General features: G+C 37.5%; 1 protein-coding gene across 1 annotated transcript; it reads left to right on the top strand.

Annotated features, from left to right (window-relative positions):
• The first annotated feature begins 879 nt into the window (after window positions 1–879).
• Window positions 880–15,038, top strand: LOC121373520 (protein FAM186A-like). The gene is made up of 3 exons (XM_041500195.1): window positions 880–1,071; window positions 6,054–6,096; window positions 14,050–15,038. Exons 1-3 carry the CDS (start codon window positions 880–882, stop codon window positions 15,036–15,038), a joined length of 1,224 nt encoding a protein of 407 aa, XP_041356129.1.
• Window positions 15,039–15,709: the final 671 nt, after the last annotated feature.

Below are 15,709 nucleotides of genomic sequence, written 5' to 3'. Positions count from 1 at the left end.
AAAGACCTTGCTAATCCTAATAATTATAGACCAATATCTCTTACTTCCAGTGTCTGCAAGACCATGGAGGCTATGGTTAATAATAGGCTGACAAGACATTTGGAAAGTAATGCCCTTCTTACCATCTTTCAAAGTGGCTTTAGGAAAAATCATTCAACTACCGATCACCTTTTTAGATTACAAACTGAAATTTCGGAAGCCTTTTGCAAGAGAGAAAAGGTGGTCGGTGTCTTTGTCGACCTAGAAAAAGCCTACGACATGGTCTGGAGACACGGATTATTAATTAAAATATATAACATGGGAATTAGGGGCCCCGTGTTTACTTTTATAGAGCGCTTTATCTCTAAACGCTCTTTTACTGTTAATGTTGCGCAGGCTCTTTCGCCGGTCATGGACCTGGAAAACGGGATACCACAGGGATCTGTTATAGCCCCAACACTCTTCGGCATATATATAAATGACCTTGCCAAGGAATTATTGGACCACAAGTCCAATGACACTAAATTTAGTTTAGGCCTTTTTGCAGACGACACTGCTTTTTGGAGAGCTGGAGAATGTATTGAAAAACTTAAATGTGATATTCAAAAAGATATTAATAACTTAGAAAAATGGGCGGATACCTGGGGAGTTACTGTTTCCAGGACCAAGACTGTTGCGATAATTTTTTCTAATAAAGGAAAAAAACAAAAAACTAAACTTAACCTAATATATAAAGATACCTCTATCCCACAAGTTCTATCGGTTAAGTTTTTGGGAGTAACCTTCGACCAGACTCTTACTTTTGGTATTCATATTACTGAAGTCGTTAATGCCTGCAAGCAACATATAAATATGCTCAGGATTCTCACCGCTACCACCTGGGGTGCTGATAGGCGTACTATGTTAGCTATATTTGAGGCGCTTATAGTCTCCCGTCTCCAATATGGATCTCAGGCCTTTAGCAATGCCTCTCCTACACAGTTAGCTAAATTAGAGGCCACCTATAATGTTGCCCTCAGAATAGTGTCGGGGGCCCATCTCGGCACCCCCAATGACAGCATCAGGGTGGAGCTTGGAGTACTTCCGTTGAGTGTGAGGAGAGTTAAACAATGTCTCAAGTACTGGTTCAAGATTAGGAGTGTTGTTTCAACCCATCCTGTGTCTCTTATGACACAGGATAATACTAACACTGGAAATATATTAAATAGATCTGTACTAGACTATACTAACCGCATGGCTAATAATTTAGAGCTGGTGGGCCTGCAGCTTAGTAATAATTGTAATGTTTTAAAACCGTCTGATAGATTAAAATATGCAGTAATTAATTTAAAACTAAGACAAGAAACTTTAAAAACTGAATTTCCGCCATTCAAAAATATTATATTTAAAGCAGCATTAAATGATTTATATTTTGACCATATCTGTGTCTATACGGACGGATCTAAGGATCCGGTGTCCGGCAGAACAGGTATGGCTTATTATGTTAATAAAGATGTTAATGATGAACCATTTTCATGCCGTGCACGACTTACCGACCGGGTATCTGTCTTTACATCTGAACTGGTGGCTATTCTGTCGGCATTAAAGTGGATTTTATCAACCATTAATAAATTAAAGGAACCCAATTTTTTTTTAATACTTTCGGATTCTCTGAGCTTACTTCAAGCTATAAATGCTGGCAAGACCATCAGCTCGTATTTAATACCACAGATTATTAACCTTGCTAATTATATTATAGATAGAGGCCACACCGTGGTGATGGAGTGGATCCCTGCCCATGTGGGCATCGCTGGTAACGAGACTGCTGATCTAAATGCTAAAAAAGCACTTTCACATAAAATAATTAATATTAATATTAAATTAAATTGTAATGAAATTATGGCCGCAGCACATAATAAATTAATGTCTTTTTGGCAGACTGAGTGGGACAGGAAAACAAGACTGTGGCACTATTTAATTAAACCTAAGGTAAATAGTAAAAGTCCCACCTTTTTAGATCCACAGACTACTAAACTAATTACTAGACTCCGATTGGGAGTCTCTATGGGCCTGAACGAGAGCAGAGCACGTATTAGTAATTTAAGTAAACCCAACTGTACCGAGTGCGGTAGAGTGGACAATGCTCGTCATTTTCTATTCTACTGTACTCGGTACAGTGGGGAGAGAATTACACTTAAAGATACATTTATTAAATACAATTTAAAATTTAATCCAATAGTTATGTTTAATCCGCCTAAACACTGTGATAATGCTATCAATAAGGCTATAATAAAATATATTAAAGAGACAGGTGTAAAGATATAAGATAGTAATTTAATAAATAAACGCATAAAAGAATGATTTGGAGGTCGGCTGGGCTGGCGGCTAGAATGGTTAGTGTGGTGGCAAGATAGAGATGGTGAGACATGGATATACAGGTAGGTGATAGCCGCGCACACTCTGGAGATGACCGGTAGCAATAATTTTAATTCACAACTAGCTGGCGCCCAACCCGGTAAGTAATCCTTGGGATTTTTCCTTTTAACTGTATATGGTATGGTGTGTGAATGTATATATTTTTATTATATTTATTATGTAAGAATGAATGGGTGTATGAGGTATCTTGGTCAGACAACAGCGGGACGCGCACCTGGCAGTGTGTGCTCCGCTTGTATGCCGGCCGGATTGAGTGATGGGAGTGAATGTGAGAATAATGTGTGTCGAGGGAGTGGTTAGGTATGATAAAATAGAGTGGACCGCTCCCTCCTCTTTTAATAGTATTAGTATTTATTATTTTTTCCTCTTAGTATTTTAACTATTGTTTTAGTGATATATGTACCCTTCCTTTTTATATAACAATTTTAAACTGGTATTAACTTGAGCAGTCCATATTTAATTTATTAAATGAAAATAACCGGACTGTTACCGGGGTCGTCCACCTAACGAATAAGTGGTCATCTGGACGGCCCTAGGGTTTATATAGCAATGACTATGTCATGTGTATGGGTGACGCACCCTTGCGGGTGTAGGCGTACGAATGCTGAAGAAATCCAATGAGACACCTCGGAGCCACTAACCGAAACAACGATCCGGAGATGCGTTTCCACCTCGGCGGTCCGGACGTGCTTGGCGGGTTAATCATTACATATCATTCCCAACCCTATCATTCCCTCCTACCCTACCCTTCATACCAACATCTTTAACTAGGACCAGATTGCTGTATGGATAACTTTGGGTTAGGCGGGATGGGGGGGGGGGGGGACGCCGTGGTAGGGTGCTATTTTGGGTGCGATAGGGCGTAGGCGGTTTTGACCGATAGAATGCCTGGTAGGAGGCCTTCCCCCCCCCCCCCCCGCCACGCCTCCCCCGTGGAAATCCGGCCGGCTTCTGGCCCTACCCTGGGGTTACGCGCGGGCTGGATTGGACGCGATGCCCCGCCCGCCTATACCAACCTCCTTCCCTAGGGCTAAAAGCTAGGCTAATAAGTTATAATATTTTTTTATTTTTTTATTAGTTAATAACAAATATTTGACCAGCCCGATCAAAAATGACACCAATTAATAAATAAGTTAAATGATATAGCCTGACTACATATTTTATGGTGTTTCAAAAATATAATAGAAATATAGGTAATATACCATTTAGGTATATATAAGTAAAGATAAATGCAGTTATCCCTTTTAAGTAATTTTATATGTAAGGTCTTACCGTATTTTATATATCCCCAACATACAAACACACACCCCTCCCCCCTTCCGCCATGGAACCGTGGGCTGACGATGCCAGAACGCGGATCCATGGTGGACGTGCCTGAACCTTTCTGGATAGGGGCACGAGAAAATAGTTCCCAGTCCCAGTGGTAAAGCGCTTTCGTAATGCGTAATCGGTCTAGCATCGATCCCTGTCGGTAGCCCATTAGGCTATTTCTCGTTCCAGTCAGTGCACGACTGGTATATCAACGGCCATGGTATGTGTTATCATTTCTGTGGGATGGTGTATATAAACTATCCCTTGCTACTAATAGAAAACTGTAGCTGGTTTCCTCTTTAAGGCTATATCAGAATTACCGAATGGCTAAAATCCAATAGCCGATGATTAATAAATCAATGTGTTCTAGTGGTGTTGTTAAACAAAACAAACTTCTTGTTTTACTACAATGTTTAAATATTACTATTTGTCTCATCCGTGTGGTGAGTTATTATTAATTTACATGCAACAATTATGGAAAAGTAATAACAAATTCATATCCATGCATTATATTAAACCTATATTACCAAATACTGACTTTTTACCATTAAAGGGACATTCCTGAGTTTGCTGCAATTTTTAAGATGTTGTCGACTAACAGACTTTTTAACGACTGTAATTACATATAAAATATATTTTTCTGCATAAAATATTAGCGGCTGTATATTAAACGTATTTCTGATCGTTCTAATATTTGTATTAGGTTAAATTTCATTTCATTTCCTACAATATATATATTGTTTTTTTTCGTACGTACGAAATTATATAAAGACAAAATCCAGCTTGGGCTTCTTACATATATTAACACGACCAGAAACACATTGAATATACAGACACTGATATTCTAAACAAGAAAATTTATTTAATATGTAAATTTAATCGTAGAAATATTTTATTAGTCGGAAACATCTTACAATGCAGAAAACTCAGGAATGTCCCTCTAATTCTTAATAGTAAAGTAAAGTAAAGTTTTTTATTTAACGACGCCACTAGAGCACATTGATTTGTTTTACCGTATCATCGGCTATTGGACGTCAAACATGTGGTCATCCTGACACTGTTTGTAAGAGGAAACCCGCTGTCGCCACTACATGGGCTACTCTTCTGATTAGCAGCAAGGGATCTTTTATTTGCGATTCCCATAGGCAGGATAGCACAAACCATGGCCTTTGTTGAACCAGTTATGGATCACTGGTCGGTGCAAGTGGTTTACACCTACCCATTGAGCCTTGCGAAGCACTCACTCAGGGTTTGGAGTCGGTATCTGGATTAAAAATCCCATGCCTCGACTGGGATCCGAACCCAGTACCTACCAGCCTGTAGACCGATGGCCTGCCACGACGCCACTGAGGCCGGTAAATTCTTAATAGAGTCATGCCCCAATGTTTAGCTACGAACTTTTACTGTTTGTCTCATACGTGTGGTGAATTATTAATTTACATGCACAAATTATGAAAAAGTAATAACAAATTCATATCCATGCATTGTATTAAACCTATATTACCAAATACTCACTTCTTGCTAGAGTTTGTGTTCATGCGCCAATCTTTAGCTACGGTTATCGTCATCTATGAGCAACTGGCTAAATTGGTGACTATGTTACAAGCTCTGTATATTTTCATACCAACCCTGTGAAACTTATGCAACTACAACGACCGGATCCCTATACATATAAATATTCATACATGTGGTTATGTTTCATTGTACAGTATTGTTCGGGCCGTGTAGTAGCTAGGCGAACAAAGCCATACTGTGCTGGGGTCATGCCTGGATAGACAGACTCTCATATTCATTAATTTTATTTCAATTTAGCTTTGTGCGTATTTCCAGTTAAGGTTCTAGAACACTACCCTTGACACACACCTTCGCTATCTGGGTTGTCAGGCTTTCTGTCAAAGGGTACGAAGGGTAAAATTACATACCCTGGAAATTTCTAAATATATATATATATATAGATATAGATATAGATATAGATATATATATAGATATATATATATATATATATATATATATATATATACATATATTTAGAAAGGTTGTAGTAAGAGAACTGATGTTTAAAATTGGTCAAAAACATAACATGTGGTGTCCAATTTTAAAAAGATTCCAAACTCATAATCACCTAATAGGGGTACTTGTTTGTCGTTCTTTTTTACATACCCATAGTGAATATGTCAAAAATTATCACCTTAAAGAACGTTTCATTTATTACAATCCTAACCAATTTTCTGTTGTTTTTCAGAGAACTTTATCCTGCCGTGAGTTTCAGAAATATTTCCTATAAAACAAGAGCGTGAAAATACGGATGTGTATACAAAAATTAAAACTTTTGACTCTGTGTTCCGCAGAGATATGTTTTTGAAAGTGCTGAAGCCTTGTCGTTCAGACTAGGTACATTCTAGAACATCTTGAATTAGCTTTGTCGTTCAGACTAGGTACATTCTAGAACATCTTGAATTAGCTTTATCGTTCAGACTAGGTACATTCTAGAACATCTTGAATTAGCTTTATCGTTCAGACTAGGTACATTCTAGGACATCTTGAATTAGCTTTTGGATCATTTTAAAACTGAAAAGTGCAAAAAAATCGCATTATCAGGTTGATATTGGAGCAGTACCATAAGCGGCCCAGGCTGATACTGAATCATTACCACAAGCGGCTCGGGCCGATTGTTGAACATTACCACAAGCAGCCCAGATTGATACTGGAACATTACGACAAGCGACCTAGGCTGATACTTGAACATTACAACAAGCGGCCTTGGCTCATACTGGAGCATTATCATAAGCGGCCCGGTCTGATACTGGAACATTAGCACAGGCGGTCAGGCACCTACTGGAACATTACCACAAGCGACCCGGGCTGATACTGGAACATTACTACAAGGCGCCAGGCACCTACTGGAACATTACCACAAGCGACCCGGGCTGATACTGGAACATTACTACAAGGCGCCAGGCACCTACTGGAACATTATCACAAGCGACCCGGGCTGATACTGGAACATTACTACAAGGCGCCAGGCACCTACTGGAATATCACTACAAGCCTCCAGGCACCTACAGTCCAGGCCTTTCCCAGGATTGTTTTTAAGGCACTTACATTTTTAGCATCAGTGTAACACAAATCAAGCCAAAATAAGTGGAGTAGTGGGTTGAAAACAGTTAAGTGTTCGCCTTCAATCCAGCAAATCAGTTTTTTTTTTCTTAATTTTTTTTAAAGTAACCCATCAATTCCCCACCCCAAACAATTTCATAATTTGCGCCATGCTGTTGTTGTTGATTTCAGCGTCGTGTTAAATGCTTGTTGTGATTTCTGCTTGTAAAATACCTAGGCTAAGAATGCTGACTTCACAGTATATTCCATTTATATAACAAAACAAAAACGTTAATAAAATTAAAATGCACGGTCTTTTTCAAATCCAGCTAACTATTGAATGTCAACTCGTTATGTAACAAATATGATTAATTTTCCGCGATCGCGATCTGCATGCGTGCTCTCGACCATAGGTACAAAATTAACAAAGACAAAGGAAATAAACGAAACTGCAGTTAGGTCTTCATTGATGGAAACAACTATTGCTTTTCTACAAATTGACATCAAGATTTACTTCTGTGTTATCGTATTGTTTAATGTCCGCAACGATGTCTCTTGACACATAGGTATCAGCTGACACTAAAGCGTGACGTATATTTGATCTGAGAGTTCTCCGCAGTTCAGCCAACGAACGTTCATCCTAACGTTCGCAAACTATTTGATTGGCGTCCGTCGTGTCCATTTGGTTTAACCTGAAGCGCAGAAACCAGTGTAGCAAACGTTTTGTTTTCGCTCGGTCTGGCTGAACTCAGCCCTTGGGATAACCTACATGTCTTTCGGCCCTGAACTGACGTGTATTCAAATTGACTTGCATTTTCGGTTTGTTTTTATTACTTTGGTTCAAAGACTTTACAAAGTTAAAATAACAAGTTACAGATCTTCCAGACATTGAATAACCGTCAACTTGCTGTCATACATGTCGAATGCATGCCGTTAAAATTAATAACCGTGATTATTAAAATAAGCAAACATCATAAGGCCTATGCCGTATTCTGGATAACACCGTTTCTCGTTACCGGTCGCGAGATCGCCATTACGCTAAATGAATATTTGGTATTATTATTATGTTTGAGATGTCGGATAGATTATGTAACCGTTTGTTCACACCAGAAGATAGAAAATGGCATTAGCCAACATTTTAGCCACTTGCAAATTTTATTAGCCATTTTTTGCAAACGTAATTTTTAATTAGCCAATGGATAATTTGGCTATCGACAGTGCGAGCCCTCGGTGTTTTCAGTGTATGCGTGTGTGCGTTTTGAGAAGGGGGTGTTAGGATAGAAATGACTGATTGCCAACTTAGCTCCCCCCCCCCCCCCCCCCCCATTGTATTATGAGTGAACATATTATGACTCACAATATATCTAAACCCATTGATAAGAATGATGTAAATAGCCAAATACCACATGTGACCCCCTATTGTACTACGAATGAACATATTGTGACCTATGTTGTATCTAAACCCATTCATATGCATGATGTAAATAGCCAAATATTACATGTGACCCCCCATTGTACTACAAGTGAACATAGTGTGACCTATGATGTACCTAAAACCATTGATATGTATGATGTAAATAGCCAAATATCACATGCGACCCTCTATTGTACTACGAGTGAACATACGACTTATGATGTATCTAAACCCATTGATATGTATGATTCAAACAACAAAATATATATGACCCCATTGTACTACAACTGGACATATTGTGGATAAGAATGTAACAAATATGACCCCAAATTGTAGCACAAGTGAACATGTTGAGACAAATGATGTACTAGCACCCGAATCCACCAATATGTACAATGTAAATAGGCATATAAATTGTGAGACCCATCACAGTAATACAAGTGGATATACACAGCCCAGTACTGTGATCAGTGATCAGTGATCTCCCTAAAGCAAAGCATACATATTTTGTAAATAGCCATGTAACCCCCCCCCCCCCCACCCACACACACACACACACACACACACACACACACTGTTGTGCTATTGAACCTACCAGTGATACCCATGCACCTAACCTTAGTTATTTTGTAAACAGCCAGGCTTCATCTTACACTGTATATAATACCCAAACCACTGATAACATAGACTTTACCAATATGAAACACAGCTGTATTTACTTAAAAATACCTAGTTTAAATGTCTGTGGCCTAAGAAACAAATTGGTTATACCTGACTTTCTAAAGTTTGTCTCACAATATGATATTCTATGCTTTACTGAAAGTAAAACAGATGAAAGTGATTGCTTATCACAGTTAATCCCAGGTTACACTCTACATTTCAATAAGAGAAAAGGTAAAAGATCATCTGGTGGTATTGTTATTGGTGTAAGAAATGAACTGACCAACCTAGTTAAAATAAAGGTAAAAAATAACTCGCAGTATATTTCTTGGTTTAGTATTTTAGACAAAGAGTGTATAGATAATAGCGTAACTGCTGGTGTTGTGTGTATTCCACCAATTGGCTCATCATACTTAAAAGTTGATACCTTTGATATTGTTGTAAATGAAATTTCCCAAATGACAGAACCGGGAAAACCTCTGCTCCTAATAGGTGATTTTAATGCAAGAACTAGATGTTTGCCTGATTACACTACACTTGATGAACATAATACGATATATATATATATATATATATATATATATAGAGAGAGAGAGAGAGAGAGAGAGAGAGAGAGAGAGAGAGAGAGAGAGAGAGAGAGAGAGAGAGAGACACACACACACACACACACACACACAGATATATATATATATTGATAATGTTGACATGAAAACCTTTTTAAATGATATAGCAAAGCTTGATACTTTAAATGTACCCAGGGACAGAGCAAGCAAGGATACGGGTAAGGTTAACAGCCATGGTCTTAAACTTCTTGATTTGTGCAAACATAATAATATATATATCCTCAACGGTAGATGCGAAACAGATAAAAATATAGGCGCAGTCACCAGTAAAGATTGTAGTTTGATTATGTTATTGGTACTCACCACATCTTTAAATCTGTCATTGACTTTGAAGTGTGTAATTTTGACCCGCTCTTTTCAGACAGCCACTGTGCAGTTGTACTTACCTGTAAGATTCAGACGGACCGTGACATATAATTTAAACATAACCAATGTGTAAATGACGAGTTGGAGTCAATTAATATCGGTAAATGGAACGCCAATAAAAGTGAAGAATTTATTAGCAATATCAATACAAACTTACTTCAATCATTATCGGTAATTCTCGATGATGAATCTATCAGTATCCCAACACGTGTAAACCAAACAGTCGACACGCTGAACAAGCTATTTTTAGACTCGGCCAACTTAAGTTCGGCCACGTGCCGACACGAAAACATAGATCTGGCACTTCGCCAGATAATAAGCGATCCTGGTTTAGTAAACGGTGTAAGCTTCTACGAACAAAATATTTGGAGGCAAAAAAATGTTTCTCGAAACCTAAAACTATAGCAAATAAAATGAACTTAACAAACGCAAGTAAATGCTATAAGAAATTTATATTTAAATCTTATTCTCATTACAAATTTAAAACAGAGCAGAACATGAGTCTATTAAAAACAAATGACCCCAAAGAATTCTATAAAATATTTAGAGACAAAAAGCAGGACAGAAAGTGCACCATCGGTTGAAGACTACTTTAATTATTTCAGTGAATTAAATAAGGACCTATCGGCTGATACAGTGCCCGACATAAATATTGATGATCTCGTAGACCAAGTAAGCAACGATGATATCATAAATGGAAAATTCAGCGAGGACGAAATACTAAAATCAATAAAACAACAATAAAGCAGCAGGTGTAGATAAAATAATTAACGAATATATTAAATCGACAGCCCATTTATTGCTCCCATTCTATGTTAAACTCTTCAATATACTTTTAGATCATAGTGTGTATCCAGAAGAATGGCTGACTGGAATAATTATACCAATCTTTAAAAATAAAGGTAGTAGTTCATCCCCTGAAAATTATCGACCAAATACATTACTATGTTGCTGTTCAAAGTTATTTACAACTGTATTAAATAACCGGTTAACTACTTTTATTGAAGAAAACGATGTTATGAGCGAAGCCCAGACTGCTTTCCGCAGAGGTTATTCGACTACAGATCACTTATTTACACTTCATTCACTAATTGATATCCTGAAAAAAGGAAAAAGAAACTACATTGTGCATTTGTTGATTTTGAAAAAGCTTTCGATATGATCCCAAAAGCACATCTATGCACAAGTTACTAGAAAATAACAAAAATGGTAAATTCTTTAGAATCATTTATCAAATGTATCAAGGTATAAAATCATTAATATTTGTAAATAACAATAAATCACCATTATTCGCATGCCATAATGGTGTATGTCATGATGAAAATTTATCCCCGATTTTATTTTTTCTGTATTTAAATGATCTAGAAAACTATTTACTTAACCACGGTTATGAAGGTGTTTCTGCCATCGCAGATAATATAAATAACACACAAGACATTGGAATACATCTTATTTGCTTATTGTACGCTGACGATGCTTTACTAGCAACAAGTGCGGTCAATTTACAACACACGTTAAATATATTCTATCAATATTGTAATATTTGGAAACTTAAAATAAATACTACAAAAACAAAAGTCTTAATTTTTAATGGAAATTCTAAAGATTATAAATATATTTTTAAGATTGGAAAAACTACTCTCGAAAATGTCAAAGAATACAAACATTTAGGTGTCACTTTTACCAAACTAAATAAATTCAAAAATACTAACATTAGACTTAAACAACAGGCGACAAAGACTATGTATTTCGTTCTGGCAAAAGCAAAAGATCGTCATCTATCAGTAGAATGTAAACTCAAAATGTTTGACTCGATGGTTCTGCCAATATTATTATATAGATGTGAAATATGGGGATTCGAAAACAACGACATCTATAACTGTTCAAATCAATTTTATTAGACATATTCTCCCTGTGAAAAAAGCTACCCCAATCTGAATGTTATATGGTGAACTTAATAGAATGCCAGTCGAGTTGACTATCCACAAAAGATTAATTTTGTTATTGGGCACGAGTTATCTCTGGGAAACAATCTAAACTATCTCTATTATTATACAAATCAATGATGAGAGACCATATTAGCAATGGAACTAATTATAACTGGATTGGTGCTGTTAAAAATAGTTTAGATCATCTAGGAATGAGTAATATGTGGCTATCACAAACCTTTCTATCGGTAAAATGGCTATCACAACAAATCAGCATACGACAAAACGACCAGTATTTACAAACATGGAAAAATAATATTTCAGAACCATCGAGAGGTAAAACCTACGAATATTTCAAAGACCAATTGTGACGGGACATGCTCTTATTTTTTTCGCCTGTGGCGATGTTAATTGTTTCAGAGGGCCGTGTGCGGCGTGGTTACGTAATACCCCCACGCGATGGTGGTCGAGCTGTTATCAATATGCACTTAGACTAGCTGGGCACCTTGTTACGTAATACCTCCGCGCGACCGTACCCCCCTATTACACACCCACACCAGGTGTGGAGGCCATGTGGCCAGTAGTTACGTAATACCTTCGCGAGTTCTGTTTTACGACCTTGTTTTCCTAGCGGATGGCGACAGCTAGTCTGACCATCTAAGAAAAAATGTCGTCTTGGTAGCTGTGGAAAATTCACATGATAGGGGGAGTACCGCGATGTGCCCCCAGGCGATATTCGGTTTGTGTAATAAATAGCTAGGATTTGAGATTTATCGAGGAGAACAAAAAGGAAGGTTCCAGGGGAACGTTGTCCGTCCGGACTGATAAATATATATTTCTGCTCTGTTGTATAACCTTGATGTGATTGATGTGACTTTAAATATTTTAATACTGTATTATACCAATATTATTTAGACAGTGTTTCCGGTAACTGACGAAGTAAATTCTAGGCTTCACTGTTCTAAAAATATAAAGCTTAGCCGGTCATCCTAGAGGACCTAGGTAAACTGTATGTTATTGTCTTTATTGTGATAGGTACCAGTATTAATTCTGTATTACAAGGTTACTGAATGAGTAGTTAAGGGTTAAATAAAAATTAACCAAGTAGGAATAGAGTTGTAATTCCTTTATTAATTAAGTTCCCCTGGAAGCGTTTCTCAATTATCACACGTGTGGGTGTTGTGTCACGGTGAAGTGATTAGAATATTGTGTAAACTAGACACCTAGTGATTAACTAATTAAGTGATTAGTTCTGGGTTGTTATTGTATTGTTGTTGTTAATTAACTACTGCGGCAGTACATTTGTCAGCGTAGTATTAATACAGATTCCAAAGTGTATTGTGTTTTTGTTGTGCTTTCTTGTGAACTAAACGTGCTATAATAACACATATTTATATAAGATCTTATCTCTGATTATACCTAGAGACGAGCCACTCGGGTATAAACTGCCCGATACAGAGAGATCTAATAGATATACAGTTAGGAGAGATATTTGGATAAACGTGTTTTATTCAGTTACGGGTATTATAGGATCCCCGTGACACCAATTAAATTTTGAAAATTATCTTAATATTATTCCTGAAAAATTATGGACTGTTATGATAAAATTTAGGACTTCTAACCATTATGTACCTGTTGAGACTGGACGTTGGGATACAGTTCTATTAAAAGATAGACTTTGTACTATTTGTGATGAAAACTACATAGGAGACGAATTTCATTATTTAAGAATGTTTACGTCCATATTATTATATACGACCAAATATATATAAATTTAGAGAACTTATGAGCAGTAAATGAATAAGCACACTAAACAATTAGCTAAATTCATGAATATAATTTTTCAAGTATTTAAACGCCCATAACAACAATACCCAACAAAAACCAAAATTACCATACATTAACCAGTTAATGAAACTAAAGGTCAACATACAACTATACTTGATATATTTTAAATCGTATTACATTATTTTATGTCTTATTGTTATTTTATGACAATTTAATTATTATTATTATTATTATTATTTTATTATTTATTTATTTATTTTATTTATATCTATATATTGTAATATCAATAATTATAAAGTACACAGTTGTAACTGAAATTTTCTGAATAATTATATTTTACAATATACCTCTACTCTGTTACATCGCAGAATGCATCTATATTGTTAATACATATATCTCTATAATGTAATATCATGTATTTATATTATTAATACACATCTTTATAATGTAATGTGAACATTACCACAAGCGGCCCAGGCTCATATTAGAACATCACCACAAACGGCCCAGGCTCATACTGGAGCATTACCACAAGTTTCCCAGGTTGATACTGGAGCATTACCACAAGAGACCCAGGTTGATACTGGAGCATTACCACAAGAGACCCAGGCTGATACTGGAGCATTACCACAAGAGGCACAGGCTGATACTGGAGCATTACCACAAGAGACCCAGGTTGATACTGGAGCATTACCACAAGAGACCCAGGCTGATACTGGATCATTACCACAAGAGGCACAGGTTGATACTGGAGCATTACCACAAGAGACCCAGGTTGATATTGGAGCATTACCACAAGAGACCCAGGCTGATACTGGAGCATTACCACAAGAGGCACAGGCTGATACTGGAGCATTACCACAAGAGGCCCAGGTTGATACTGGAACATTACCACAAGCGGCCCTGGCTGATACTGGAGCATTACCACAAGCGACCCAAGCTGATACTGGAGAATTACCACAAGAGGCCCAGGTTGATACTGGAACATTACCACAAGAGGCCCAGGCTGATACTGGAGCATTACCACAAGAGGCCCAGGCTGATACTGGAGCATTGCCACAAGAGGCCCAGGTTGATACTGGAGCATTACCACAAGAGGCCCAGACTGATACTGGAGCATTACCACAAGAGGCCCAGGTTGATATTGGAGCATTACCACAAGCGGCCCAGGCTGATACTGGAGCATTACCACAAGAGGCCCAGGCTGATACTGGAGCATTACCACAGGAGGCCCAGGTTAATACTGGAACATTACCACAAGCGGCCCAGGCTGATACTGGAGCATTACCACAAGCGGCCCAGGCTCATATTGGAACATTACCACAAGCGGCCCTGGCTCATACTGGAACATTACCACAAGCGGCCCTGGCTCATACTGGGGCATTACAACAAGCGGCCCAGGCAGATACTAGAACATTACCACAAGCGGCCAGGCTCCGCAGACGAAGATGTGCCTAAACTATAAGAAAATTCTTGTATGGATAATTATAAAATGACTGTCCAAAACGTATTTGCTTAATTTAGCTTCCATGGTATACAAACTTTTATCATGACACTTTTCAAGTATATAAATATAACTCGTTAAAATAACACACACAACTTTTATCGTGTTTGTTTTGGCTGTCAAAACAACGAGGTTTTTCTTCAATAGCTTTTTTTTGGTTGAACAAAATCGAGAATTAAGTAAACAGATGGATAGAGTATGCCTTCTAGAGCCGTATCGCAATATTATTTTAACCACAAAGACAAAATATACTCACCGTCGTGTATCGAAGCGAGATTTATCCGCCATTTTTGAAGTGGCTTACGAAGTTCAAGCATGTGTCATACGGTTAGGTTGGACCCCTTGCTTTTGCTTGAAACATGTATGGGGGTACCTGTTAAGAAAGTACTCGAATTTTGTGCGGAACTAGGGTACACATAGACGCTACCCATTTTATCAGAAATGATCAGCTTGAACCCCAATTTCTTCTGATTCACTTTAAGGGTGAGGGGTGGTAGTATTTATATCTGTGGCGTTTATGTCGATTGATACCCTGCAGGTATTAGTTTTAGCCACATATGTTACTATTGTTGTCTATGGGATTTGATTTGGTAGTATACACCCTACCTGTCACATTTCTGCAAAA

The sequence above is a fragment of the Gigantopelta aegis genome, chromosome 5 (genome assembly GCF_016097555.1).
Source record: "Gigantopelta aegis isolate Gae_Host chromosome 5, Gae_host_genome, whole genome shotgun sequence".
NCBI classification, from domain to species: domain Eukaryota; kingdom Metazoa; phylum Mollusca; class Gastropoda; order Neomphalida; family Peltospiridae; genus Gigantopelta; species Gigantopelta aegis.
The sequence above is the reverse complement of the archived record's forward strand: the minus strand, read 5'-3'. Positions and strand labels throughout refer to the sequence as shown.